The sequence below is a fragment of the Sturnus vulgaris genome, chromosome 31 (genome assembly GCF_052056855.1).
Source record: "Sturnus vulgaris isolate bStuVul1 chromosome 31, bStuVul1.hap1, whole genome shotgun sequence".
NCBI lineage: Eukaryota > Metazoa > Chordata > Aves > Passeriformes > Sturnidae > Sturnus > Sturnus vulgaris.
In genome coordinates, this window is record NC_142273.1 from 1,597,960 (window position 1) to 1,625,769 (window position 27,810).

The following is a 27,810-nucleotide window of genomic DNA, read 5'->3' on the forward strand; positions in this document are numbered from 1 at the left end:
GGCGGCGCGGGCGGTGCTGAGGGGCCGCGGGGCCGGGCCGGGCCCGCCGCGGGCGCGATGAGCCAGGGTGGCGGGGCCGCCGGCGAGAGCGGAGAGCCGGAGGCCAAGGTGCTGCACACCAAGCGGCTGTACCGGTGAGGAGAGCGGCCAGAGGGGATGGAGTGGCCGAGAAGGGGAGAGGACTAGGGGACACTGGAGGGAACCGGTGTCGGGAAGAGGCCGGGGCGGCTCCAGATGAGGCTGGAGCAGGGCCAGCGCGAAGGGGTCGGGGGTTGCTCAGGGGGACGGGGAAGGATCTGGGGAGGGAGGGTAACGGGGTACCCGAGGAGATCTGCAGGAGAATGGGGCTGGGCAGGGTCCGGCGCGGACTGGGGGTGACGGGAGGGAAGGGGATTGGGGCTGGGGAGGTTGGGCGAGGCTGGGGAGGACCAGGGTGAAGGGGTTGGGGAATATAGGGAAGATGGAAGGAAAGGACATGGGGGAGTTGTCAGGAAAGGATTCGGGGGACTGGGGAAGGAGATGGCGGAATCGAGGTAACAGCAAGGATTAAAGGGGTGGGGGTGGGCTCTTGAATCCAGGGGAATCCTGGGGAGACCGGGGGAACTAGGGCGAAGGGGATCGGAGGGATGTTCAGAGATGATAGAATTTATGGAAGATTGAAGTGAAGAAGTTGTGGGGAAATCTAGGGAAAGGATGCAGTGCAAAGGGAGAGGAGAAGGAGGCTTAGGGAAGACCGAGAAAAGGATACGTGGGGAAGGGACTTATATGAGATCCAGAGCTCACATGGAGGGGTAGCACTGGGGAAAAGGAGTCTGGTGGCTCCGGGGCAGATGAGTGAGACCAAGGGACTATGAGGGAAGGAGCTGTGTGAGATGGACAGAGGAGTTCTGTGGGATTCAGGGAGGATGATCGGGGCTGAGCAGAAAGGAATTGTTGGGATACAATGAGATAAGGGTGAGATGTGGGCTCATCTAGGGAGAAGGGGGTTGGAGAGAGTGCCCTGGCTTTGGCAGTAGGCAGGGATTACATGAGAAGTGCTAGAGAAGAGGATGTGATGAGCAAGAGTGTGAGCTGGGGCACTTTGCTGTTGTGTAGAGGGCAGGACAGCTTCAGCTGTAGATCTTTCCCGTTAAGCACTCCCTGGGACTCTGGTCCCACACCATGCATTAGAAATGGCATCAAAGAATAGGACTGGGGCACTCCCACTGGCCTTGGTGAGCTCAGCCCCCCTCTGCTCTGCTTGTGACTTGTTTTGTGAGGGCAGCCCAGAAGCTGTTCCTTTCTGGCTCTGGTTCCCTGTCGGTACAACAGATCCACAGGAGTTCAGCAGCAACTCTGGGTCTCAAAGATGAGCAAAGTGATGGAGACAAGAGATGAATTTTATATGGGGGTCCATTTCTTTTTGTGTTGATGACATTGGTCCTTTTGCCTCATGAGACCTCACTGCCCTCCTCTACAGCAGAGCAGAGCTTTGCCTCTTGCTGGGGCCAGTGGCAGGATCTGTGCCCAGGAATCCCCACCACTAACTACAAGTTTGGGTGGTGGTTATTTCTCTGTTTCCACAATGTGCTTGGTGCAAGCACGTTCCTGCACTTTGGAGAGTCAGTGAATTGCTTTTCTTGGGTGAGGTCAGAAGTGGGACCCAGTGGCTCGATGTGCTGGAGGTATGTGCTGCATGGTCCTGCCTGGAGCACCCTGGGCTGTGGAGCTCTGTGTCTGCTGCCATGCTGAGACACTTGCAGTGATCTCAACCACGTCAGCTGGAGGCTGAGCTGGAGCAGCAGGGCGCTGTGCCTGCCCAAGGAGTGCGGGACAGGGCTGCAGGGGATGTGCAGGATATTTGTGCTTCTGCCTGCAAAACAGAACATGCTTTGTTGAAACCATCCTTGTTGTGGTTCAAGACCTGTTCTGCTTTATTTTCCTGGTGCTGCTCAGCTCATCTGTCAAGTGGAGCTCACGTTCTGCTGCAGCCAGCAGCAGAACGGCCTGTGGCCAGATGAGGGATTGTCATTTTGGCAAGGGAGGGGTTGTTTTCTGTTTGAATTTTTATAGCAGAATAAGCCGTGTGGTTGCTCTAGAGCGTTTTTACAGCAGAAAAAGAACCACCCCCCTCCTGCAGGGACGGCTCTTCTTTAGCAGGGAGGAAGTATTGTGATTTTAGTACAGGATTTATAGTACCTGCAGTGGCCACAAATTTCCGTCTCTGTAGCTGACAGTTCTCTGAGCAAGTTCCCACCTTAATAGTCTCCTGTCAGTTCCCTGTTTCAGCCTGAAGTGGGGTTGCGTGAAGTGGGAGTTTCCTGCCCTCCAAGCAGCCTGTTGTGTGGTGACTGTGGTCTCTGAGAGCTCATGACTGTCACACTAAGTGGCGCCTTTGAGTCACAGATGCGTGAATGTCACAGTCCCAGCTCTAAACTGTGATCCCACGGTATCAGCTTGTGGGAGTTGAGCTCAGGTCTCCAAGGTCCTTGGCAGCATGTTGGCTTTTGGAGTGTCCTTGCAGAGATGAGGATGCCCATTGCTGCTCATAGGGTACGCTTTGATCTTTTCCAAGTCTTTCCAGATTGATAGCTCCCAGGTTTCACCTTAGAATGTGGCAACTGCATTATCATGGGAGCACTTTTACAATGCGTGTTGTAGCGTAAGGTGACCAGGTTTATTTTACAGGTTCCTGGGTAACCATTATCTCGTGGACTCAGCATTGCTGTTGCTGTGTGGAGCTGGTTCCAGACAGTGTGATTTGTGGACTGACACATGCCAGAGCAGACATGAATGACTTGCAGGTCTTTTCTCTGAGGAATTTCTTACTCCTCAGACACTGTGGCTCTTAGTGATGTACTAAATAAAGAAACAGAAGGGACAAATAATTCTCCCTGCTGTCCTGCTCCATCCCAGACTGTTAATGGCACAGAGGAAAAGGGACAGATCAGTGTCTGTATGGCTCAAGAGGACTTGGCATTGGCCTGTTTCCACCCTGCTTGGCACCATGTGGTGTACTTGTTTCTTTTAATAGACTGGCATATGATGTGCCTCCTTTGTGGCTCTGATGTGGTGTCTGAAAGCAATGTTTAAACACAGCAGATAGAAAAATGGGTCCTGGGACGGGATTTGGGCTCTTAACTATTAGGGAGAGTTCAACCCATGGTCTCGGGCCAGTCAGGGCACAGATGCTGAAGTGCATTTCCAGCAGTTCATGGTCCATAGCACCTGTGTTGGTGTTTCCCAGCGTTTCTGGAGTAAGGCTGGCTCCTGTCCCTTTTATCCTCACCAAGTCCTCCTTCCTCAGCACCACAGATGCAGGATCCTGGCAGGGAATCCACAGATTCTGCTTTACTCCTGCCTCCTTCCCTTCCAGCACCACCACAGGGTCTGTGTGGGCAAGGCAGTGTATCAGCTGAGGAACCACATCCCAGTGTGTGAGCCTTGCTGCTCTCCAGTCACGAACTCTGTTTCTTTACAAACCTGAAAGAACAGCAGAAATACCAAGTGTGTGCATGTGCCCATCCATGGGCTGTTGTAGAAGATTTGGTTGTATGGCAGTTGCCCTCCGGGCCACCTTGAGGGGAAGGTGAAATACCTTCCTTGCTCAGCCTGTCCCCAGAAGGAAACTTTTTTGTACTTCTCATTTGGCAGGCTGGGATCGTTTTCCACACTGGATGTCACAGACATGTGCACTTGTTTCAGATGCACTCAGCTGAGATTCAGTGCTCTCAGAATGTTATTTTACAGCTGCTTTACTGCCTATGTCAGGAATCAACGATTGTAGTTTTCATATAGTTCTCTCTGGGAATCAAGTGAACCAGCAGTTCCCCTTTCCTCTGGTCACCCTTTGCACAGGAAGCCAGTCAGCTCCTGGTGTGCTGGGAGGGACTCTGAGAGCCACAGCTGGTACAGCAGTCCCAGGCTACAGTAAGGAGATGTGCATTGCCTGTGCTTTGTGGGGTTCTGTTGTGGGGAAGCTAAACCAGGGGGCTTTTTTGGAATGTCCCAACTCCAGTATGAGCTTGAATGGATGCTGCACATTTGTAATCCAAAATATATTTTACTTGCTTCTTTCCTTGCTAGGAGGGTATGCAGCTGTCAGAGTTTGCAAACACCCTTCAGACCATATGAGTAAAAGGACAGTGAGCAGGAGGGGCTGGATGTCAAGGATGTAACGGGACTTTTTGTGTGATTCTTACTATCTCCTTGGTTTTCTTCATGATTATTCAGGAAGAAATTGGTTCAAGTCTATGGTGTTCTGCTCTCTCAAAGCATTGTATGAGATGCTTCTGTTCCTCACGCTTCCCTTTTCCTGTCAGTTTCTGTGGTTACGGGAAACAAGTGAGATTTCTTTACCTTGACTGAGAGGCTTTCTGTGGCATAGCAGGAGATGGGACATTTTCTATGTGAGCTCTGGAATGCTCTGGGGCTTCCTTTCAGGGAGGTTCCTTTGGGTGTAGTAAGTTTGTGAAGAGAGACTGGCCTTGCTGGGAAGATACTGGCATAAGAAACTGTCGGTTACTTTGCAGTAATATCTTTAGTTTTCAAGGAAGTGGTGGTGGTTTCAGCCTTCCAGAACATGGACTTGCAGGCTTTAGTTTGGGAGTGCCCTGTGCTCCATTTGTCCACCATCAGTGCAGGAGTAGCAGGCTCAGTCACTGCATGATGCTGTGCATTGTGATTGTTTTCAGCTTCTTGTTCCAACAGCTCTTGGGTGCAGCAGGCTCAGCAGCCACAGTGGGACAGGTATTGGAGCAAATGAGGAATGACAATGGGTGGGGTGGCTATGAAGTGAGAGGAAGAACAAGGACCACTGGGCTTTGGTAGCTGAGGGCTTGGGAGATGTAGTGCTTAAAGAAGAGCTGGGGAAAGCTGACTTCAGGAATGGGTTTGGTGACCTTGGATACAGGCGGAGCAAAGGCAGAGGCTGGAAGTGACCTTTTGTGTAGGAAGGGTTGATGATTATTGTGCTTTATTGAGCTGTCCCTGAGCTATTGATGAGATTCAGAACTAATGGTACTGAAAGTCCCTGGATTTGTTTCACTGCAGCGTTCAGAATTGTGGTGTGATTTGTTCATAGCTACAAACTTTTGAGTGCTTGAGACTTACACACAGTGTGGGATTCTTGCTCCACGAGGAGGGTCTTGGGCAATGATTCACCAAAGTACTTTTTTGCATGGCTCAGAGGTTTGGAGGTCACTCGCTCTGTCTTTTGGCTGGCTTTCAGGGGAGAAAACCTTGGAACAAATTTCCTCTTTTAGGCTAGGTTTGAATATCTGTTACCTGTCACTGAGGGGACTTTAGGGGTTTAACCAGTGAATCTCTGTAACGAAGATGGGGATGTTTTGGCAAATGAGAGACTTGTGTTGCCTTCTTTTGTATGCAGGTTGGTAAGGAAGCAGGAATTGGTGGAGGTTTGATTCTTACACCATTAAAAGTTACCCCATCAAAACAGTAGTTATTAGAATTCAATCAATTTTTTAAATCACAGTTTTAAGACATTTAAATTAATCTGAGTGTAGGTATAGCAGGTTTAATTGCTGAGGTTGTCAACTTGTCCAGACACATTTCTGATTTTGTGACTGTAGAAATAATTGACATGTTTGATCAGACCGGCAGCAGTAGGTGGTGATTAAACCACTGTTCTGCAGAAAAATGCCTATAATGTGTGTTACTCTGCTTCTTTCTGCATTCCATAACCTTCTTCAAATAGAGTGCAAAAAGGAGATCAGTGACTGTGGTGTAGTGGTACAGGGCAGTGTGCTGACACTGGAACTTAAATAAGCCAGTGTGGTTCTTTGCACACACCTCTGATCTGCAGTGATTCCAGGTGACCTGCTGTCCTGAAACTCTTGGCTCTGTGTTCTCGTGCAGGGCAGTGGTTGAGGCTGTGCACCGGCTGGATCTCATCCTTGGCAATAAGGCAGCTTATCAGGACGTGTTCAAACCAGAGAACATCAGCTTGAGGAACAAGTAAGTTGGGCATCGTGCTTGTGTTTTGTGTTTGGCTGGGGAATATCCATGTGAAGCAACACGTGGAGCTGTTGAATCTGCAGTTTTAATGTTTATTTGGTTTGTAGTGTGCTTGTTCTTGGGACCCTTCCAGATTTTGGAAGCAGAGGCTGGATTTCAGACCTGTATTTGAGCAGCACAGTCCATGGCTGGAGGCTTTCCTGGATGTCACTGATACAAATAAATTGTCTTTGTGTTAGCCAGTTCCTTCCTTTAGCAAAAACTGTGGGGTAGAAATTTCTTGCACATGTGTAAAATCTTTTATCGGGTTTAGGGGTTGCTGAGCAAGGAGGATTATTCTTATTAATTTTTTAAGCTGTCAAGCCAATTCTTGTCATTACTGCAATATAGGCAGTCACTGATGGCCACCTGAGCCCAGAGGACACTGGTTGAAGTATGTGGCTTTTCCTGGTGCTCTGGCATGGGAGTGATCCAGGTACCTTCACCAGATGGCCTGGCTCAGCCATTGTAATGGATTTGGATTTTCCTCTTCTGTGCTATGGTGGCAGCTGTGTTTGAGGCTGCAGCAGCTCACTGAGAATGCTCTGCTCTCTGTCCCAGGCTGCGGGAGCTGTGTGTGAAGCTGATGTTCCTGCATCCTGTGGATTATGGAAGAAAAGCAGAAGAACTGCTCTGGAGAAAGGTTTACTATGAAGTTATCCAGCTCATTAAAACAAATAAAAAGGCAGGTATCTATGGCTCTGGCAAGAGAAGGTCTCTGGCTGTGAAATGGATGAGGCAAAGTTTAAAGCTTCATTTGCTTGGAGAAGCTGTGGTCTGAGCCCAGGGTGGGAAGCTGGGCACTCTCAAGTTCCTATGGAGCTGCCTTGTGCCTTTGTCTGGCAGTGGGCAGTTAAGCACTAATATGCTGTTGAGAGATCTGCCATTGCAGAAGGCATTTCAACAGAATTTCCTTATTTTGTGTGTTTCCCTCTTCACAAGACAGATCTCTCCAGGTGGAGTGACTGTTTTAAGAGGCTTTATCAATGCTGAATGTTTTTACAAGAGTTGATCACTGGAAGATCCTCAGTGCTCTGATGCCATGAGGCCTCCTGGCTTTCCAGGGGTCTTGGTGCCTTTAAGGTGCTCTAACCAGATGCTTTGATTTTATTTATTTGTTTTTGCAAGTATTTCTCCTTGATGTTGACGCTTAGTAAATACCACTAGAGGGAACACTCTTGAACAGGAGGAGGTACAGATACGTGCAAAACCAGTTACAGCTGAGCTACCACTGTCTTGCTTCACACTCAGTACAACTTGTGTGCCCATCCTGAGCTGCATTAACGTGCTTCTTTTCCTTCTCCAGCACATCCACAGCCGCAGCACCCTGGAGTGCGCGTACCGGACTCACCTGGTGGCTGGCATAGGATTTTACCAGCACCTCCTGCTCTACATCCAGTCCCATTATCAGCTGGAGTTGCAGTGCTGCATCGACTGGACACACGTGACAGATCCTCTCATAGGTTTGTGCTCAAGGTGTTTGGTTCATGGGCAAGGCTGAATCCCCCACGGGTGACTTCCCCTTGCACTAGTCTGTCTTTGTTTCAGCATTCAAGGGATTTTTTTTTCCCTGTTTAGCAAGGTCTCTGTTTAGAACAGACTGTTCTGCTTTCTTTTCCATGGTACTTTTTGGGGTTTTTTTTTGTAATATTAAATTCGGGAAGAAAGAAAGATTTCTAATAGGAAGAAAACAGTGTGAGAAGTTCTTTAGTAAAAGTGCCTGGTGATGGCAGATTTTTATGGAAAACTGAAGAGCACTGCTGGCTGTATGGAATGTTTTTAAAAGCTTAGTTAAAGCAGACAAACAGAGGAACAGGTTCTTGAAATCAACAGATTTCTGTCAGTCCATCCTATTCACTAGATGTAAGACATTTCCTCCTTTTGGTGCCTCTTATGTCTGTGCTCTCTTCGCTGTGTGGCTTTGAAATAGCTTTTGAATCTTGGACTGAGAACACAGAAGGCCTTGTAGTTCATGTTAGCTGGCCCATGTGACCTCTGCATGGCCTTAGGTGCAGGGAAATCTGATGTATTGTACCTGTTAAGAGAGGAAGAGTAAGAGTATTTCCAGTCCTGAAACAGCTCAAGACTGCCCGTGCATTCACGTCCTAGGTTGTCTTGTAATGGTCTGTTTGCCTAGGGTTGTACTCAGTGGTCTCAGGGTATGTGTTTCTGTTGTGGGGAGTGTCCAGGTGAGAAATGGAGCCTCTGTTTTGTGAGCTCTATTAGCAAGGGTTTAACTGATGTGCTTAAAGTTGGCAGGGGGCAGGACTGCAGCACCTGGCTAAGGGAAGTTAGTGTGTCTTTAGCAAAAGAAGGTTTTACTTGCTGGGTTCCTGCTCTTAGTTCTGAGAAATGATGGTATCACTATTGGCTTCAAAATGTTGGTGTAAAGGCAGGTGTTTTTGGCAACTGTTGCTTTTAGAAGTGTATCTTCGTACTGCAGAATTAGTAAATCCTCAGTATGCACATTCCAGGTGGGTTTATACCCTGAGGGGTGATTGCATATGAAAGGCTCCCCTTGTTCAGTTTTTTTGTGTGTTTGGGCTCTTCATTTAAAAGGATGCTGCCGATGAGCATGTGACTGGAGAGTAGAGATGTAATTTTTGCCTGTCCAGAAAAGATGGATCTGAAAGGATCTCATATAGACCACAGATGGGGGTGGGCACAGCTTGATGGTTGTATGAATGGGAGCAAGAGGATTCAGAGCAAAAAAATGGAGAGCGAGTCCAACGGTGTATGTGGACACAGATTTAAAGCTGTGTATTTGTACAGTGTGGCTTGTAAGTCTGTTGGTAAGTGGGAACAGCTCCTCACTGGTCGCTGCAGCCTCCAGATGTCATGTCCACCCTTTTAGCCTCTGCCAGGAGGGAAGCAGAGTGCAGACTAGCTCAGTCTTCAGAATCTTCTTTGGGATTCCTGCTTGAGGGAGCTTTCTCCTCCAGAAGGTGTGAGTCCTTGGCAGGAGAGGACTGAAGCCAGCCTGAGTCCATGACACTGGTGGCCCAGCAGCAGTGGACACTCTCTGCAGGGGAGGTACAGCCCAGCAGACTTTGCCTCCTGGTCTCTGGCTGAACTGTGGCCTAACTGGCTGAGTGGGAGCTGGGATGTGCACCAGGAGCTGACTCACGTTTGCTGACTTCAGTTAGTTCAGATCAGCTGGCTGCAGCCTTCCTGTATTGCTCTTTACACTTTCCACTGCCTAATTGCTCTTTTTTTATGAGTTTAGTATAGAATAGACAAGACTATTTCAGTGGGAAGGGACCTACGATTGTCTAATCCAACTGCCTGAGCAACTCAGGTCTGAGCAGGAGTTAAAACATGTTGTCAAGAACATTGTCCAAATGCCTCTTAAACACTGACAGGTCTGGGGCATTGACCAGCTCTCTAGGAAACCCATTCCAGGGTGTGACCACACTCTGGTAAAGAGAGGCTTCCTCATTTCCAATCTAAACCTCCTTTCATGTATCTTTGAACCATCTCCATGTGTTGTATCACTGGATGCTAAGGAGAAAGACTGGAACCTTCACCTCCTCAGGAAGCTGCAGAGAGCAATGAGGTGTTCCCCATCCTCCTCTTCTCCAACTTAGACAAGCCTGAAGTCTGTGGCCTCTCTTCCCAGGCTGTGCCTTCCAACCTTGTCACCAGCTTGGTTGCCCTTCTGAACCAACTGTAAAGGCACTGTTGTCCAGAGGCAGTTTTCCCTGACTCCAGCTGCCTTGCCTTCAGCACAGATTTCTGTCCTAGTTTTTGCTTGTTTAACTTCTTCCTTTTTTTGGCTGGTCATTCCTAAGTCTACATCTTGTTCCTGAGACAATGAGTTTATTTCCACCTTCAGGGTTGGAGAGGGTCTGTCCCCATTGTGTGTTGCTGCTCAGTGCCAGTGCTCAGAGTTTGTTCTGGCTTCCAGGGATATGTACCTGCTCCCATTAATGCCTGATTAGCCATGCTAATGAAATCAGCCTTATTTCTTGTGTTCAGTGCTGCGTTAACATGCTCACACGATCATATAGACAGGAATTGTCTTTTGTCCTCTCACGTGAGGGCAGATGGAGCCAAGTCTCTGTGGCAGACCTTCTAGACATGGTGACAGTCATTTACTTCAGTGAGACACACTGCCCCCATCACAGGGGAATCCAGGGCGAGTGGGTGAACAGCAGAGTCTGGAAGTATTTTTCTGCATTTATTTTCCACTTTTGGACAAGAGTGACCCAGTGCTGCAGCTCTACAAGATGGCAGTAAGGTCTGACCGTGGGGGATTTGATTTGGGTGTCTTGGGCAGAGGCATGGGTGGCTTCAGTGTCTTCCCAGCAGGCTCCACTCAGTGCTCTGAAGTGATTCTGTTTGCTCCTAGGCTGCAAGAAACCCGTGTCTGCGTCAGAGAAGGAGATGGAGTGGGCACAGATGGCCTGTCACCGATGTCTGGTTTATCTGGGAGATCTAGGTAAGGACAGCATTGCCTCTCAGGGCAGCCTTTAAAATGGGAAAAAGATGCTCCCTCAGCCTACCACGTGAGGTTGTTGCTGTTGGGCACCAGCCAAGGTTACTTAAAGATTCTGTTTCCCTCTGACATCTTTGTCACAGACTGGGATAAGTTGAAATCCTCGTGGCTGAACTGCTACAAGTTGCAGGAGCTTTGTATTTGGTCAGGTAGATAAGGAGTTTCCTGCTGATAACAGCTGTAGTCATGGCTATGAGAGTGGAAGCCTTTGCTTTTACTTATGTTGTTTTGACAATGTGACGGATTAAAGCAAGTTCAGTTCACACTGCTTAGTTGTGACTTACAAAGCCACTTCCATCACCACCAGTGGGACTGAAAATCATATTTTGGCAATATTGTGCATCAGTCCAGAGTTTTACCACTGCAAAGCCCCAGGTTCTTTGTCATTGTGCTTGGCTGTGTGGCATCCTTTTTATAGCAGGCATGACTGTCCCACAGTCACGACCTCTTGAAGTGTGTGGTGTGTGAGCTTCTTGATTGTGAACATGTGGGAGTAAAGGCAGGGAGAAAATGTAGCTGTGTGGAAAGCAGCTCTTGGAAGTGTGGTGCAGGTGCTTGTGTCTGACACTGCAGCCTCCAATCTGGTGAAAGCTGTTTGCTATTAGTGTTGCATATGAATCAGCCTAAGAATGGCATTGCAAATAAATGTCTTGTGGGGGTAGTAGGAATGATGTACCTGAGTGGGGGGAGAGAAATGTGCTCACCTTTTCACAGTGCTGCCGCCTAAGGCTTCCAAAATGCCTACATTTGTCAAAAAAAAACCAAAACAAGAGACAGAGAAAATAAATGAATAAAGTTCAGTCTAGCCATAGTCAGGTATTTTATTTAGTCAGCTTACTTGATTTAGATTTCACATTCTGCTGTACTAGAATACAGTCTGAGGTACAGGAAAATGGAACACAACTCTGACTTACTTCAAGGAGAGATTAATCAGCACTTAATACATGGAGCAGAACAACATTTTCCTTTTGTTCATGTGATGCTGCAAGTGTGGCAGGCTCTGCCTTTGGCTGGAAAGGGCAGGAGTTGTGTGTGGTGTGAGCAGGTGAAAGAAAAGTGTTTCAGACAGGCCTGGCAAACCCTGTGCGTTACAGTGTTTGCCAAGAGCAGTTCTTTGGTGGATTTGTTGACTTGGCCAGTATTTCAAGTTTTGTGGTATTTTTAATAGGGAAACTGTGCTGCTCTGCAGCAGATGCTGCCTTTGGGTTTTGATGCATGGTGTGTGGTTTCCTTTCAGCTCGCTATCAGAATGAGCTGGCAGGTGTGGACACAGAGCTGCTGGCTGAGCGATTTTACTATCAAGCCCTTTCTGTTGCACCACAAATTGGTGAGTGACTTACCATGAATTTATAGTTGTTAAAATCATGTTGCTGCAACATAAAAACAATGTTGTACTACACTGGTTAGGTTTATATCCTTCAGCTGAGAGAGGACTGGTTTTATCCTCTGGTAAAAGTTGTTTCCTTTGAGAACATCTCTTGCTGGCAAACCAAACAGAGGAGTTAAAGCCAGGGTGCTCTTTGCCAGTGACCTCACTGTATTCATCTGACAACCTCTGAGAAGCTCAAACTTCCTTGACTGTGGTGATGTTCCTGTGGGCTAAGGGTAGATCCAGCTCTCCATTGCCAGGAGCAGAGCATTATCAGTTACTTTCCCCTTTTACCCATGAAAAAAGAATCTCAGGTACTGCTTCCTCCTTCAGAAATGCCTCCTTCTGGGAACACAGTGCTGGAGTAGAGGGCGTGTCATACTTTGAAGTATGTGATTCCAGCCAAATGTTCTCTACATGCTGTCTTTGCAGAGTTCTCACTTGTTTGAGAGGCTGTTCCTAAATAAAAGTGGGAAAACTTTCTGCACCACGGGAGCTGGAATAGAGCTCTGAGATGCTGATAAGATGATGTCTGTCAGGGAATATGGAGTCAAGGCCACACTGCTGTTAATACAATAGAGGAGATGTTGTTTGCTTTTCTCTCTTACATAGATAACTGGCACAAGGTGGGGAGGATCTAGAAGCTCTGTAAAATGGAAAACAAACCCTGGATGGTGGAAAGATTGAGTACTCCAGACCTTTGTACTGCAGCTTTACTATTTTTTGTGTCTCCTGACTTCCATCCTGTGTGGAAATGTAGTAAAAGGGAAAGGATCTTCTTTCTAGCCAGGGCCATTGGAGAATTCCAAGTGAATTCCATTGTCCTTCTCCTTCCTGACAGGAATGCCCTTCAACCAACTGGGGACGTTGGCAGGGAGCAAATACTACAATGTGGAAGCGACCTACTGCTACTTACGCTGGTGAGTTCCTGCAGGCCTGGATGTCCTGGGCAGGGAAGCCATGCACTGCTGCTGTGGGTGCCAGATCCTCTTCTCCTTACTTGGAGCTTGGCACTGGTTTTGGCTAATGAATTTTAAAGGAAGGAAAAGAGATGAGTTTGGTTCATTCTTGAGTAGGACTGGTGATGATGAGAGCGAGCCTCTGTCAAACCAAACCATTGTGCTGGTTACTAATCACCTGTGTCTGCACCTTTGCCCAAGCCCCTTGTGTAAGCTGGAGAGCCAGGCTGGAAGTGGGTTGGAGGTGCTGAATGAGGCACCCTGTGGTATGAGCTGGGTGGAATTCCTGGCTTGAAGGCACTGATTTGAGAATATGTGTAAGCAGGGCAGGTGGAAGCTGTGAGGTAACTGAAGTGCAGTTTGCAGCCATTGGTGGGAGTTTAGTTGCCCAGCATGTTCAGACAGTAGCACTGGGTACCTGTCCTCATGTTTCAATGCCTGCAAAACTTGCTAGTGAGTTAAAGCCAAAAAACGTGGAGAAGTAACTTTGGCTGTGTGCTGTTTGGTGCTTTAGCATCCAGTCTGAAGTGTCCTTCGAAGGTGCCTATGGGAACCTGAAGCGGCTCTATGACAAAGCAGCCAAGATGTATCATCAGCTGAAGAAATGTGAAACCAGGAAGTTGTCTCCAAGCAAGAAACGGTAAGAAGGGAAAGAAAAGGGGAGGTGCAGGCTGACTTTGCAGTGCCAATAGTGTATCTGTCCTCTGGGTTGAGAGTAGTGTCTTTGTGGGAAGTGGAGCTGGTAGATGGGCCATTCAGCACAGTGACTGTTCCCAGAATTTTGAGAGCCCACTCTAGATCCCATTCTTGCTCTCTTGGATCATAATTTCAGAATACACCTGGCCAGCATTTAGGTTGAGTTTGCATTGAGAGATTTTCTCACTCTTCCCTGGAGTCGAGGACTGTTCATGAGGGTTGGGGCATATTGGTGAATACTGGCAGTGTATAAACTCTTCTTTCTCTCCAGTTTCATCAGAATGATGTTTTTGGTTGAGATCTGATTTACCTGTTAATAAAGCTCTGTCAGCCCTGCCCATCTCTGTGATGAGGCACCTGCTTTACAGTGTTTTCTCCTCCATCTTTTTAGAGGAAAAGACATTAAGAGGTTGCTGGTGAGCTTCATGTACCTGCAGAGTCTTTTGCAGCCAAAGAGCAGGTAAGGTTATGGTAGATTGTATCTTCTATTGATAACTCAGAGTAGCAGGCACTTGGAATTGGAAGGGGTGGTTTCCTGTAGGATAACAGTGCCTGTGCTGAGGCTTTCTGCTAAAACACCCAAGACTTTGGACTCTCCATGCATGGAGCATGAAGATTGTGTTACCAGGGGAGGCTGAAATACCAACGGTTTAAATACTTTGTGACTTGTCTAAATCAAGCCAGCCTGAGTGCGTGTTGAGCTCCTGAGCCTTGCAGCTGTCTCTGTGCTGTGCATTTGGTGTTTGCTCACCCCATGCAGTCATCAGATGCTTTTTACTGGCAAGCCCTGTATTCAGGCTGATGGGACAGCAAAGAGTTGTTGTCCACACGTGTGGGGCTGTTCACTGCACTTGGAATTCTATAACCAAACACGTTGTTAAAAGAAACACCAAAACCTGGTTGTGGTAGAATAAATGGGAAGCTGTGTATTGCTGTGTGATTTTGGGCTTTTAGATTTTTTTATTGGATTTTCTCTGTCTCTGCTGGGAGATTTTCAGGTGACTTTAAATAAACCTCTTACTGCTTGAAACAGAACAGGTGTTTTAAAGGGCTTAGATGAGCTGCAGTTAAATTAATCGTGGAATGGTTTAGTTTGGAAAAGATCTCCTGGGGGTCCAGTACTTCCCCAAGGTGGTGTTCACTGTGAAAGTAGATGCAGATGTGAAGTTGGATGAGCTTGCTCAGAGCATCATCACACTGAGTTTTGACTGGATCCAAGGACAGAAATCCCACACCTTTCTGGTCCCCTTTCCAGTGTTTGACCACCTTCACCATAGAATTTTTTGTCCTTGCATCTAATCTCATTTTTCTTTTCTATAGTGTGTACCCATAATTTCTCTTCTTTTTGCTGTGCACTACTAAAGAGAGTCTTATTCAGTCCTCTGTAATCACCTGTTTGGCATCTGGAAACAGAAGACTTCTGTCTTTCAGGCTGAGCAAACTCGATTCTCTTTGCCTCCTCTCATACATCGTGTTCTCTGTTCTTCTGCTGGACTAATCCAGTTTGTCAGTGTGTTTTTTCGGTTTTTTTTTTTTTTTTTTTTCCTGGGGACCCAAAGACTCGATGCAGTGCTCTAGATGCTGCCTTGTGAGTGCTAAATGGAGAGGGAGAACAGGTCCTCAACCTGCTGGCTCTGCCCTTGGTCATGCAGCCTGGTGTAGAATTGGCTTTCCAATGCTCCCTTATGCTGAGGTGGAACTACAAGGCTTCTCTAAATACTCAGCATGTATTTAGCACATAAGAAATTTGGTAATTACTTCAATTTCCCAAGCACACTTCCTCCTCAAAAGGCTTTGCTGTAAGTTTCACAGGCAGGTCTGTTTTGTAAGTAGGAGGCTCCCACTGCCCATTGGATTGATCTCATGGATGCTTCCTTTGAAGGACTGAATAGCTGTGGAGGATTTTGGAATATTCTGGGCTGATATATGGGAGGAGGAAAAACTATGTCTCATGTTTGTAGTAGTGTAATACTTTTCACTAAGCAGTGCATCTAGAACTTTTGTTCTCTTTAGCATTTGAGTGCCTTGTGTATCTTAATGGCCACTGCTGAGCTCCCAGGGGAAAATTAATCTGATTTTTGGTGACCTATCTCTAGGTGTTGTTTGTCTTTAGTTTAGCAGCTTTAAAGAGGAAAACATGATCTGGTTAATGTCACTTACCTCCCGTAGCTGTTGTTGCCTGCAGTATATTCCCTGGTGCTTCATTCTGCCTAGTGCTAAAGGACAGCCCAGCTGCCAGTTTTGGTTCAGTTTCTGGGCAGATATGCCAGAAGCATGAGTCTTAAGTTAATAATTCTTACTTATTTTCACTCTTTTTAAGCTCTTTGGATTCTGAGCTGACATCTCTCTGCCAGTCCGTGCTGGAGGATTTCAACTTGTGCTTGTTCTACCTGCCCTCTCCTCCTAACCTGAGCTCAACTAGTGAAGATGAAGAAGAGTATGAGAGTGGCTACTCCTTCCTTCCTGATCTCCTGATCTTTCGCATGGTGATCATCTGCCTCATGAGCGTTCACAGCCTCAAGAGGGCAGGTAACCAGTGCTTTGTTTGGAAATTTCATGGTGAACACCCAGCAGCACAGTTAGGCTGGAGATGCTGTCTGAACTGGGGTTCATGTTATGGTGTAGTGCTCACCTCCTCCATCTCACTGTGCTGTCTGGTTGCAGGTTCCAAGCAGTACAGTGCAGCCATTGCCTTCACGCTGGCCCTCTTCTCTCACCTGATAAATCACGTCAATATTCGCCTCCAGGCTGAGCTAGAAGAAGGGGAAAATCCTGTCCCAGCCTTTCAGAGTGATGGCACAGGTAAGAGAGATGGCAGCACCTGGGTCTCCCAGGTTGTCTGCCTACAGGGCTCTCCCCTTTCTCCCCTTTCTCCCCTTTCTCCCCTTTCTCCCCTTTCTCCCCTTTCTCCCCTTTCTCCCCTTTCTCCCCTTTCTCCCCTTTCTCCCCTTTCTCCCCTTTCTCCCCTTTCTCCCCTGGGCATGAGTTTTGTAGTACAGAAGTGTATTGATCTTTTACTTCTGGGCTAGAATCCCTGAAGATGGTTGCTGTGCTGAGTTGTCTCCACTTGGATGCTTTTTCTGAATATCTGAATCTGCAGGATGGACATGTTGCTTTCCTTATAAAGAGTTTGCTTTCTGTATCTCTTGGCAGTTCATTCATCATCTGCTTATCCTAATCTGAGACTTTATTCTCTGTCTCTGTTTGCTGTTGTTTACTGGCTGCTTTCCTCCTCCACTGAGGAGATGATCTCAGGTAAAACACCTGGGCTGAGGGAGGCAGAAGGGGTCTGAGCAGGGCTGAAGGAGACAGGCCCTCTCAGCATACCTCAATTCTGCTCAGGCAAGGGTGGCTCTTGAATTTCTGGGGGATTTTATTGAGCAGCAAATAAAACTGCTAAACCTTTCCCCTGCAAACAATCCATTTGCAATACCTCACTGAATGCAGGGTGAGGGAGTTTCTGCTAAAAGCAACGATGAACGACCCCTCCTCTGCAGGATTTGAAGCTGTCATGGTGATCCAGGGCTGCTAGAAAGGCTCCATGCATGTTGGTCAAGAAAGGGATTGGGTCAGGTCAGTGTAGGTACAGAGGATGTGTCCCTGCCCTGCGCGGTGGTCACTCGGCTCTTTGACTGTAAGAAGTTGGAAGAGGAGAGTTAAATGGAGAATTCAGCTGTGTCCTATGCTGCTTTAACAGCCTTGAGCACTGAGGCTGCCTGGTAAGAGTGGCCCAGCTTGGGCCATAGGAATCCTGGCTTCCTTTTAGAAAGTGAATCTTTCTTCTGGGGTTGCTTATTCTGTAGTGGAAGACACTGATGGAAGTGATGGCTGAAGTTTGCAGCCCTGGTTTTGCAACCCTAACCCTAACCCTAACCCTGGGCCCAGGGCTGGCAAGCAGCAGCCTGTGGAACACACTGTGACTTGAATTTATACTCTCCCTGTAAATGCAGATGACCAGGAGCCACGGGAGCTTGTGAACTCAATTGAGAAGGAAGCTGAAGCTGAGTTGGCCAATCATCAGCCTAGTGAGGAACAGCAGAAGAATGACTGCAAGAAAAGCAAGAAATACTCTCGTCTCTCCTGTCTGCGCCGCCGCCGCCACCCCCAGAAGGCGGATGAGAGCGACCTGAGTGAGGGCTTTGACTCTGACTCCAGCCAGAGCTCCATCAAGGGCAGTGATGGCTCAGAGAGTGGTTCAGAGAAGAGTGATGAGGAAGCAGAAGCTGCTTTTGATGTGGAGACAGACTCCGACATGAACAGCCAAGAATCTCGGTCTGACTTGGAGGACATGGAGGATGAGCCGGGTGAGGAGGGAAGCAGCCAAGGCAAAAGTGGGCCCAAAGAGGCCTTAAAAAACTGTGTGGATGGCAGTGGGCTGGGGGACTCCAAGAGCCCAAGCATCTCTAAAACTGAGGCTGTGGATCCAGCAGTCAATGGGCCAGCTTCCCTGAGCACTAATGATGCAAGCATAGCCAGTAATCTCCAGGCCATGTCCACCCAGCTGTTCCAGACCAAACGCTGCTTCCGCTTGGCTCCCACGTTCAGCAACATCCTCCTGAAACCCAACAGTGAACCAGCTGCCTTGAAGGATGGGACAGAGAGCAAGCCATGTGTCAATGGAGATCTGGAGAAGCCCAGCTTGGCAGAGCAAGGTAAGGGCCTTGTTTCTGCAATTATGTGTAGAAAATGGCAAACTATAGCAGTTTGTTTGCTAAATTCACCATTTCCCATGGTCCAAGCTCTTCTTTGGCTAGGTTTGGAGGAGCAGGTTGACTAAGTAGTGGGCAGGCCTTGGGTTGGACATTTCATGACAGAGGAGCTTTACTTTTACTGCCCAGCGTGCAGGAATATATGCACTGAGGAAAGGAAACACCTGCAGCCCACCGGGGTTCTACTACTTCAACTACTGTTCTGCAAACTAAATGCTGAGCAGCTGTGAATCTGAATCACAGGCTCACAGGTTGGTTTGTTTGGAAGGGACTTGAAAGCCCATGTTATTTCATCCCTCTTGCACTAGGTTGCTCCCAACTGCATCCAACCTGGCCTTGAACACTTCAGGGCTGGGGCAGCCACAGCTTCTCTTGGTGACCTGTGCCAGAGCTTCGCCACCCTCACAGGGAACAATTTCTTCCTGATACCACATCTAAATTTACCTTCCTTCAGTTTAAAGCCATTCCCCCTTGTCCTGTCCAGGACCTTGTCACAGTCCCTCTCCAGGTCTCTTGGAGCTCTTTTAAGCAGTGGAAGGAGCTCTGAGGTCTCCCTGGAGCCTTCTCTGAGCTGAGCACTCTCAGCTCTCCCAGCCTGTCTCCAGAGCAGAGGATCTAGATCATCTAGAGCAGTCCCTGGATCATCTCTATGGCCTCCTCTGGACTCACTCCAGCAGCTCCACGTCCTTCCTGTGCTAGGGGCCCAGAGCTGGAGGCAGCTCTGCAGGGCAGGGTCTCAGCAGTGCTCTGCTGAGGGGCACAATCTCCTCCTTCACATGCTGCCCAAGCTGTTGGGGATGTGCCCAGGACAGTGTTGGCTTTCTGAGCCCCTTGTGCACGTTAACTCAGCCACGGCATGCTGAGCTTCTTGTCAACCCATGCCCCCAAAATTATTCTCAGGGCTGCTCTCCATCCATTCACCTCCAGCCCGTGTTGGTGCTTGGGGTTGCCCCAGTACAAGTACAACGTTTCTCCTTGCCCTTGCTGTTCTTTCTGGGGTTGACACACACCCACCTTTCCAGCCTGTCCAGATTCCTCTGGTGCCATCCCTTCCCTCCAGCATGTGACCTCACCACACAACTCAGTGTTGTCAGCAAACTGGCTGAGGGTGCACTTGATCTCACTGTCTGACACCAACAAAGATTTTAAAAAGTGCTGGTCCCAACCCTTGAGCATGCCCCTCATCACTTGTCTCCACTTGGACATTGAGCTGTGGGGTGTAGCTCTTCAGCTGTGTCTGTCCAGCCAAGTCGTCGTCCACTAAGTGGTGTATCCATCAAATCCATTTCTCTCCAGTTGAGAGACAAGGATATTGTGCAGGACAGTATCAAATACTCTACACAAACCCAGGTGGATGAGGTCAGTTGCTCTTCCCTCATCCTCCACTGCTATAACTCCATTGTAGAAGGCCAGTGAAATTTTCAGGCACGATTTGCTTTAGTTGGAGCCATTTTGGCTCCAGAGGATAATTCCAGCAGACATCTTCCCTCTTCTCTTTGTGAAATATCTGATCAGACACTTACTGTTCCTTCTGGTGACAGGGCAGATGGAAGACAGGAAGTTCTCCATGAGATGACAGATTATCAGCCCAATGCTCTTGTAGAAGTTCGTGTGGAAGACGTGACCCAGGTGGATGTGAGAGGTGTTGAGGGCCTTTCTGTGACCCCCTGAATGTGCCTCACTGATTGTTCCATGCTAAACCCCTGGGAGATGCACAGCAGGTGGAACTGCCATGTCTCCCATTACCATTCAACTTAAACAACTGAGTGATGCTCTGGGCAAAAACAGCTGGAAAGGGAGATCTGATAAACTGTTTGTATTTCACATAAAACTATATGGGCCTGTTCAGTCTTGTTTTTCATTCCTCCCAGCTTCCCTGGAGCAAGGAAACATTCTGCATCCTGCTGCCAAATCCAGCTGTTCTACAGCACTGGCAAGATTCAGGCTTTGCCTGGGCCAGCATTTGAAGGCACAGTATTAGATCATGTTAGTGTTGACTGGCTCCTGGCACTGCTCCATGGCCACATGAAAGAGATGGGGGGTAAAGGAAGAAACAAATGAGCTTTGGTCTGTTTAACCCTTGGTGGTTGTGGTTATCTCACTCCAGGAATATGTGGCCATAATACCTTTACAGGTGTAGAAAATGAGAGCTGGAATGAGTTCATTGTGTGCTTTTTAGCTTCGAGCTCTCCTCATCTGTGCTATATCCAAACTGCTTTTTGGTGGTGTATCACTGTCAGTGGTGGGTTCTGAATAAATCACCTCCTTTCTTGTAATTCCGAGGGTTTATGGAATAAAATATGGAGTGCTGATAGGAAGCAATGGTAGCATTTGAAATAAGGGGCTATAGCAAAACCTGTGGTTGATTCCTACCCTGACCTCAGGTCACTCTTGCCACATTCCACTGGCAATGGCTTTGAGATCCTCAGGTCTGGAGAGTTAGAAGAGTGTAAAGAATATGTTCAATATTTAAAATTCTCTGATTCCTAGGACAGCCCTGCCATTTCCTTCTCTTGCCTGCTGGAAGCTGGGAGCATGTTGGCCTCAGCTCTGTTCCCTGCTCTGGTCCTTGTACTGGCATGTGCTGCTCCACTCTTGTCAGCGATCCTCTTGGAGGCTGCTGCAGAGATTAGGCATTGGTCAAACCTTCACAGGGAGATTTTAACCCTCTTATCCCAAGGGGGCAGGAAATAGAGGGGTGGTACACTCTAGTAAAAGCACAGGGGACAGGGACTGGTTTTGTGAGGATATGTGGAGGCACCAAGTATTTCAATTCAACTATTTCCAGCCCAGTGCTGTTCTGACACCAGCAGGGCTTGGCATCTCAGGGGATTTAACAGCTGCCATCTTGTGCTTGCCTTTGTTTTCCAGATGATGTGTCTGACTCCGAAGAAAGCATTTCAAGTAACAAATCCTGCAGAAATGAGCGATCTCTTCAGGAGAAGTTGGAGATCATGACCAATGAAGGGCTGCTGCTTACTGTCAAGGTGTTCCTGGACTGGCTGAGGACAAACACAGACCTCATCATTATGTGTGCTCAGGTGGGGATGGTGTTAAAGCTCTCTACAAGGTTGTGTGTGGTCAGCTTCCCTGGGCTGGTTGCAGCCATGGCCCCACTCCTGGGCAGAGGGTGATGTTATGTCCCCCACCAGCTGAATTAAGCTAATCTGGGCCTAAGAAGGATGATGAGATTTACTCTTCATAAAGCATTCTGAGGGTTGTGAGATGCTGGAAGGCCTAAATCTCCTAGTTGTTGTATATGTCTGTCTTGACACTTTCTATGGCCTTTTGTGTTCTGTTCCTGCAGAGCTCTCAGAGCCTGTGGAACAGGCTGTCTGTGCTCCTGAACCTTCTGCCTTCTGCTGCAGACCTGCAGGAATCAGGTACTGGAGAAAGAAGTGGCAATGTCATGTTTCACCAAGCCTAGTCATCCCAGGGTGTGTGGGAGCCTGGGGAGGGAGATTTCCTAGCAGCAGTTTTTATAAGCACAATAGGAAATAACACATGCATGTGTTGTTTTTTTTTTTGTTTAAACACCATTCCAGTTCAATACTGTCCCATAGTCTTTCGAATCATATAATCATAGAACATCCCACTCGCTCCAGGATTGAGTTGAACTCCTGGCCCTGACAGGACAACCCCAAAATTCACACACAAAAATGCTATATTAATGCATTAATACGGCTGGCAGCATACTGAAACACTGACACCAGCGTGTGAGAATCCATATGTGGCCAGCAGGAGTGAAATTCACTGCTAGTAGCAGGAGTAAGGCTGTGATTTTGCCATGGTAATCCTGGAAAATAGTATCTGAGCTCCAGCTGCTCATGATGTGCCCTGTCCCTCTTCAGGGCTGAGCCTGAAGTTTCCAATGGTTCATGAAAAGCCGAGTTTGAACAGGGTTGCTGTCAGTTGGAATAGGTAGGAAAGCTATCCCTCCAAACAGGGCATTTCCTAGAGTCCCTTGGCAGATTGTTTGGGAGAGTTGCTCTTTATATTGTGGGTGGTCCTGCGGTTCCTCCTTAAGCAGGTGCTCACAGAACATGTGTCATTAACCTCGTGAACATTACAAGTCATGTGCCTTAAAGCAGTTCTCCTCTTAGTCCCCTCTCAGTTGTTTTGCTCTCCTTCTTGTCCCTCCTCTCCAGGGCTGGCCCTGTGTGATGAAGTCAAAGACATCCTGAGTGATGCTGAGCTCCCAGACCTGAAGGCCAACCTGCTGCTCCCTGAAGATGTGGCCCTGCGCAATCTCCCCCCTCTGAAAAATGCACACAAGAGGTTTAACTTTGAGCAGGACCGGCCCATTTTCTCAGCAGTTGAGGAGGTGAGTTGGGGTAAATCCTGAAAAAAATCAGACCTGGATTGTGGTGTTATGTGGTTCCTTTTCCTGAAGGCCTGAGCAGGGGTTTATGGAACAGGTGTGGCAGGGTGCTGCTGCTGTTTCCTAAGATTTTCTTGGGCTGAGGAAGCCCAGTCTGCTGGCGCCTCTGAACCTTCTGGCCAGCTGTAGCCTTTCCCACAGCCCCCTCCTGCAGTCTCAGACTTCAGAAGAGATCAGAAACATCCATCAGAACGGGGCATTTAATATCAGTTCCTGCCTTTTTCAAAAGCATGAGCTGGCGGTCGGTGACTGCCTCCTGCTTCCTTACAGTCTGTCGTGCGGATCTGCTGCATTCGGAGCTTTGGCCACTTCATTACCCACTTGCAAGGCAGCATCCTGCAGTTCAACTCAGAGCTTGGGATCTTCATCAGCATAGCACAGTCAGAGCAAGACAACTTGCTGCACCAGGCCCAGGCCCAGTTTCACATGGTGAGTTGGTAGAGGTGAATGAATTCTCTGTGCTTGGCGGAGTTTCTTGTAGTTTGCTATTAGGTTGTAACTATAATCACAGACCTTTGGGAGGAGATGAAAGTTCTGTTCCTTAAAGCTATTCCAGTGTCCCCTTTTAACTCTGGAAGTGTTTCTGGAAGTGTATGCTAGTGTCAGCTGTTGTGTGTCCTGCTAACTGATATGGAAGTTTGGTTTTGCAACTAGGCTGCAGAGGAAGCTCGTCGGAACAGGCTCATGAGAGACATGGCTCAGCTTCGACTGCAGGTAGGAGATGCCATTTCCAGCCTGAAAAACAGCAGGGTAGTAGCTGGAATGTCAGAACTTGGGAAGGGAATGGAAGGGAAGGGAACTCTGCTCCTGTCCCACACAGAGGCAGTAAGTCCATTTTGCATAGATCAAACTGTAGAATATCTCAAGTTGGAAGGGATCCCATTAAGATCATGGAGTCCAAGTCCCTGCTCCTCATGGGTCTACACTTTAAACTGAATGCCCAAGAGTGTTGTTCAGGCACTCCTTGAGCTCTGGTACGCTTGGTGCAGCAGCCACCTTCCTGCAGAGCTTGTTCCAAGAACCAGCCACCCTCTGGGGGAAGAGCCTTTTCCTAATGTTCAGCCTGAACTTGCCCTGATGCAGCAATGAAGCTAGAAATGAAATGTACCATTTCCTCATGTCCTGTTGCTAGTCACTGGAGAGAGGAAGTCAGCACCTCCTGCTTGCCGACCCCCTCGAGGAAGGTGTAGGCTGTGATGGGGCAGTCACCCTCAGCCTTCTCTGCCCCAAGCTGAGCAAACTGAGTGACCTCAGCCATTTGAGGCCTTTCACCATCCTGGTCATCCTACTCTGGACACTCTCTAATATTTCAATGCCCCTCTTACATCAAGGTGCCCCAAACTGTTCAGAGTCATTAAGGTGGGGCTGCACTGGGCAGTGCAGAGTGGGGCCATCTTCTCTTGCTGACCCTCTGCTGCATCCAGCCCTCTGTTCTGTATGCTCAGAGGTTGGAAAGGCCTGGTGGAGCTTTGCAGGGCAAGTCTTGCCCTATTTGATGGTTTGTTTCAGCATAAATGTGAAGTGAGTGTCTTTGCATGTGTGTTTTCAGCTGGAAGTGTCTCAGCTGGAGGGAAGTCTCCAGCAGCCCAAGGCACAGTCAGCCATGTCTCCTTACCTTGTCCCGGACACCCAGGCCCTCTGCCAGCACCTGGCTCTTGTCAAGCAGCTGGCTGCTAGTGGGAGGTTCATAATCATCATCCCTCGAACAGGTATGGGGACTCCACAGCAGGCACCTGGCAGTGGCTGCCTGCCCCTGTCCCTTCTGTGCTGGGAGCAGGCCCTAGGGACCTGGGTGGTGGGTTTCCCTCCTCCTGCTTTTATCCTTGACTACATCTGGAGCAGTTGCAACACCCTTTTGATTTGTTGCTTTTGGGACCTATTCTATGTGTGGCCCATGCTTGGGATTTTGACAGAGTGTCAGAAGAGCTGAGAGGAGAGAGATCCTGCTCCCCCTCTCCTGTGGCAGCTATGCATCAGACAGTGTTCTGTGGAATGGGGAGGACTTGACGCCTCTGGATTAGTTTGCAGAAGTAGAACTGTAAACAAGATGGTTTCTGTTTTTTGTTTTTGTTTCTGTTAGTTATCGATGGCCTAGACTTCCTGAAAAAGGAGAACGCTGGTGCTAGGGACAGCATTCGGTATCTGGAGGCAGAATTTAAAAAGGGAAACAGGTGAGAGCAGGAGAGGGGTGGGATTTTCCCTTGTTTTTGGAATGGGTGGGCTTTGGGTGGAAGCAGGCTGTGGAGCAGAATGAGTGGGCCAAGGAAAAGCCAGACTTCAGGAACGGGAAGGAGGTGAAGGAGTGGATTCAGCAGCTGGTTCTTCTGATGTGCTGGTGGTTGCTGCTCAGCTGTGAAGTGCAGCTGCTTTGAGCAGTGGTGGAGTTGCATCTCTGTTGCTGTATAAACTGGAGCAGTGACCTTTACCACAGCACTGGGAGTGCTGGAATAGCTGAACTGTGTCCAGATGCTCTACAGAAACACAGTTGAGAGGACAAACTGCATCTCTGAGGCCAATGTCAGGGCTGGTGGGCTTGGACATATGGTATTGTGAGCAGCATGCAGGAATGGTGGTGAGGCAGGGAGGTGATCAAAGGGATTCACAGAGGATTCATTGCATGGAGCTTTGGGTGTTAAATTTGGATTGGTGGAAACCCTGCAGCACCCAGAAGAGGTGCTGTGCAGCACTGACTTTAGCCTGTGTCATGGTCTCTATATGAGCTCAGACTCTGCTTTCTCTTTAGGTACATTCGTTGCCAGAAAGATGTTGGGAAGAGCTTTGAGAGGCATAAATTGAAGAGACAAGATTTAGATGCCTGGTAAGGTTTCAGCATCTGAAGTTGTCTGAGCTGGGTTTGCAGCAGGCAGGTGGCTTTGGAGAGAGATGTTAGCAGTGGGACCCATTGCAGAGCTTGTTCTATGTGACTAATGATGAAATTCCATGGAGATGAGGACAGCCACCTGTGCATGTTACACAAAGCACTCTGTGCTCGAAAAGGCCTCAGAAAAGTCTTCAATGGGAACAGGAAAGCAACACTGCTTCCCACTTACTGTCCCAAGCAGATGTGGTCTTCCTGCTGACCTTCCCCTCTGTTTCTCTTTTCTGTCAGGAATCTCTATAAAATACTGGACAGCTGCAAACAATTGACAGTGTCCCAGGGCAGTGGAGAGGATGACACCACAGGAATGGTCACCATCATCACGGGCTTCCAGCTGGAAGACCCGAGCTCATTCTCGGTGCCCATGCAGGTCAGTAACTCTCCTCTCACTGAGTTGAGCCATTCTGCTACCTAGCAAGGATATGATATGATCCATTGGCAAGAGATTTTTGTAAATATTTTTTTTGCCTTGGCTAATAACTGGCCTTGTTTCCCCAAACTTACTTTGTATGTTGAGATTCCTTATTCCCTCGAGACTTCTTGATTTTGTGATACAGAGTGTTCTGGGACAGGTGAGAGAATTTAATTTCATGTTTGTGCTGGGCTCTTGTACCAGAGCAACAAGAACTGGGGAGGATTTAGCCTTCCAGCTGTGCCAGGCTGCTGGACAGTCCCCAGGTTGGGAATGGCAGCTATCTTGACAGGGCAAGTTAAAAATTAACCACCTGTTTTATCTTGTTTGCTTGCAGTCTGCCATCCAGGCAGCCGCCAATGCCAGCATAGAGATAAAAAATGTTCTGGAGTTCTACAAGCAGTGGAAAGAGATGGGCTGATGGTTAGAAAGGCATCGGGTTGGTGAACCTTTCTCTCCCCCTCTCGCAACGTGCAGCGTCTGAACGAAGGAAACAACAATCTGGGCGACACTTAAGACACGAAGAAGCAGCAGCAGCAACAGCAACAAAAATACCTACCCAAACGAATTAAAAAAAAAAAAAATCCAATGTGGGCACGCACACTGACACCCTCCACCTGCATCCTGAGCAGACGGCTGTACAGCTCTGATGGCGCCACCTGCTCTGAGAGAGGCCCCTCGGTGTGGCCGGGGCAGAGCTCTGCCCTTCTCCCAGTCGGCAGAGATGGGCGAGAGACGGGCAGTCCTTCAACCCCCTCCTTCCTCCCAAAGCTTGCTTGGCCAGCAGAAGCAGGCTGGTGGTTCAAAGCATGGACTTAACCTCAGCAAAACCAAACCAGTGTGGCAGAAACAGACCCCTCCGGCTTGGGAAAGAAGATCCAAAGAGTGTTTTGCTCTTGTTTGGCAATCTGGGGACAGGAAAGTGGATAGTATTTCCCCCCTCCCCTGCTTTTGAATTAATTATTTTTCAAGGGTTTTTTCCTTTTAATTTTTAGTTTTTATATATATGAATAATATTAAAAAAAAAAGAAAAAAGAGGAGTTCCTTTGGGGTTTTGGATACTCTTCCAACGTCAGAAAAAAGGAAACACTCTATTTAAAAGAGGGGGAAAGCTCTTAATATAATTTTTTTTTGTCTTAGAACAAGCATATTTATTTCCTTTCCCAGGCCCTCATGGAGCAGGCTCAGTGCAAAGGGATGTTGGCCTGTGAGGAGGGAGCAGCCCCATGTTGCACTCCACTCTCTGGGAGCTGCACACTTCATGAGCAACACTGAGCTCGACCACGCTGCTCCAGGGAGGCCACAGGACTCTGTGGGGATGTGGAGCCCATCCCCAGTTTCTCCCACTTTGCATTAGACCTTGGAGGAAAGGAGGAATCTGGCAGAACTGCTGAAAGAAAAAGAAGAGCCGGGTGGGATTCATACACCATTAAGGCTCAAAATGCTTGGCTTGAGCACTGCAACACTGGGATGGAGCAGATGTCTCCAAAGGACCCAAAGCCTCTTTTTCATCTTTTCTTTTTTTCCCTTTTTTTCCCCACTAAATCTTTCAATAGGGTGTGGAGGAGGAAGAAAAATCTCAAAGCCATTATTTTCTGCTGGTTGTTTGATGCATCACTGCTGCAATGCTGTGCTAGAGATGGTGACAGAGCTGGAGTGTTTGTGTCCCCCTTTCTCGTGTCCCTGTGGGCTGGCAGAGGCCGTGCCGTGACCACTGCAGCCTGGGAGCACTGAGCCCACGGACTGTTCCGTGCTTTTTGCATCCCAGACAGGAGGGCTGATGCTGTCTGCACGGATGCTGGAAGAGCTGGTTCCTGGGTGAGCTGTGAGGGATCCCTCAGACCTCCATCCTGACAGCATCTCACTCAACCTGTGTCTGACACGCTGTCACTTGGCTCGGATATGAAGCTGCAG

At 48.3% G+C, this 27,810-nt stretch overlaps 1 protein-coding gene across 1 annotated transcript; it reads left to right on the plus strand.

Annotated features, from left to right (window-relative positions):
* On the plus strand, positions 1–26,482 carry SMG5 (SMG5 nonsense mediated mRNA decay factor). The gene is made up of 22 exons (XM_014892824.2): positions 1–134; positions 5,857–5,955; positions 6,556–6,679; positions 7,301–7,457; positions 10,346–10,435; positions 11,730–11,819; positions 12,703–12,781; positions 13,335–13,460; positions 13,908–13,976; positions 15,837–16,045; positions 16,181–16,318; positions 17,467–18,168; positions 21,097–21,266; positions 21,533–21,608; positions 22,374–22,549; positions 22,877–23,035; positions 23,261–23,320; positions 24,156–24,315; positions 24,687–24,777; positions 25,350–25,424; positions 25,716–25,854; positions 26,234–26,482. Exons 1-22 carry the CDS (start codon positions 58–60, stop codon positions 26,315–26,317), a joined length of 3,150 nt encoding a protein of 1,049 aa, XP_014748310.2. The 5' UTR covers positions 1–57; the 3' UTR covers positions 26,318–26,482.
* Positions 26,483–27,810: the final 1,328 nt, after the last annotated feature.

Bases quoted from the DNA above. Each gene is read 5' to 3' on its own strand.
- SMG5 (XM_014892824.2), top strand. From the start codon at position 58: ATGAGCCAGGGTGGCGGGGCCGCCGGCGAGAGCGGAGAGCCGGAGGCC. The intron at 6,680-7,300 runs GCAGGTATCTAT...TTCCTTCTCCAG, and splicing joins TCATTAAAACAAATAAAAAG to CACATCCACAGCCGCAGCAC. The intron at 24,316-24,686 runs GTATGGGGACTC...TGTTTCTGTTAG, and splicing joins AATCATCATCCCTCGAACAG to TTATCGATGGCCTAGACTTC.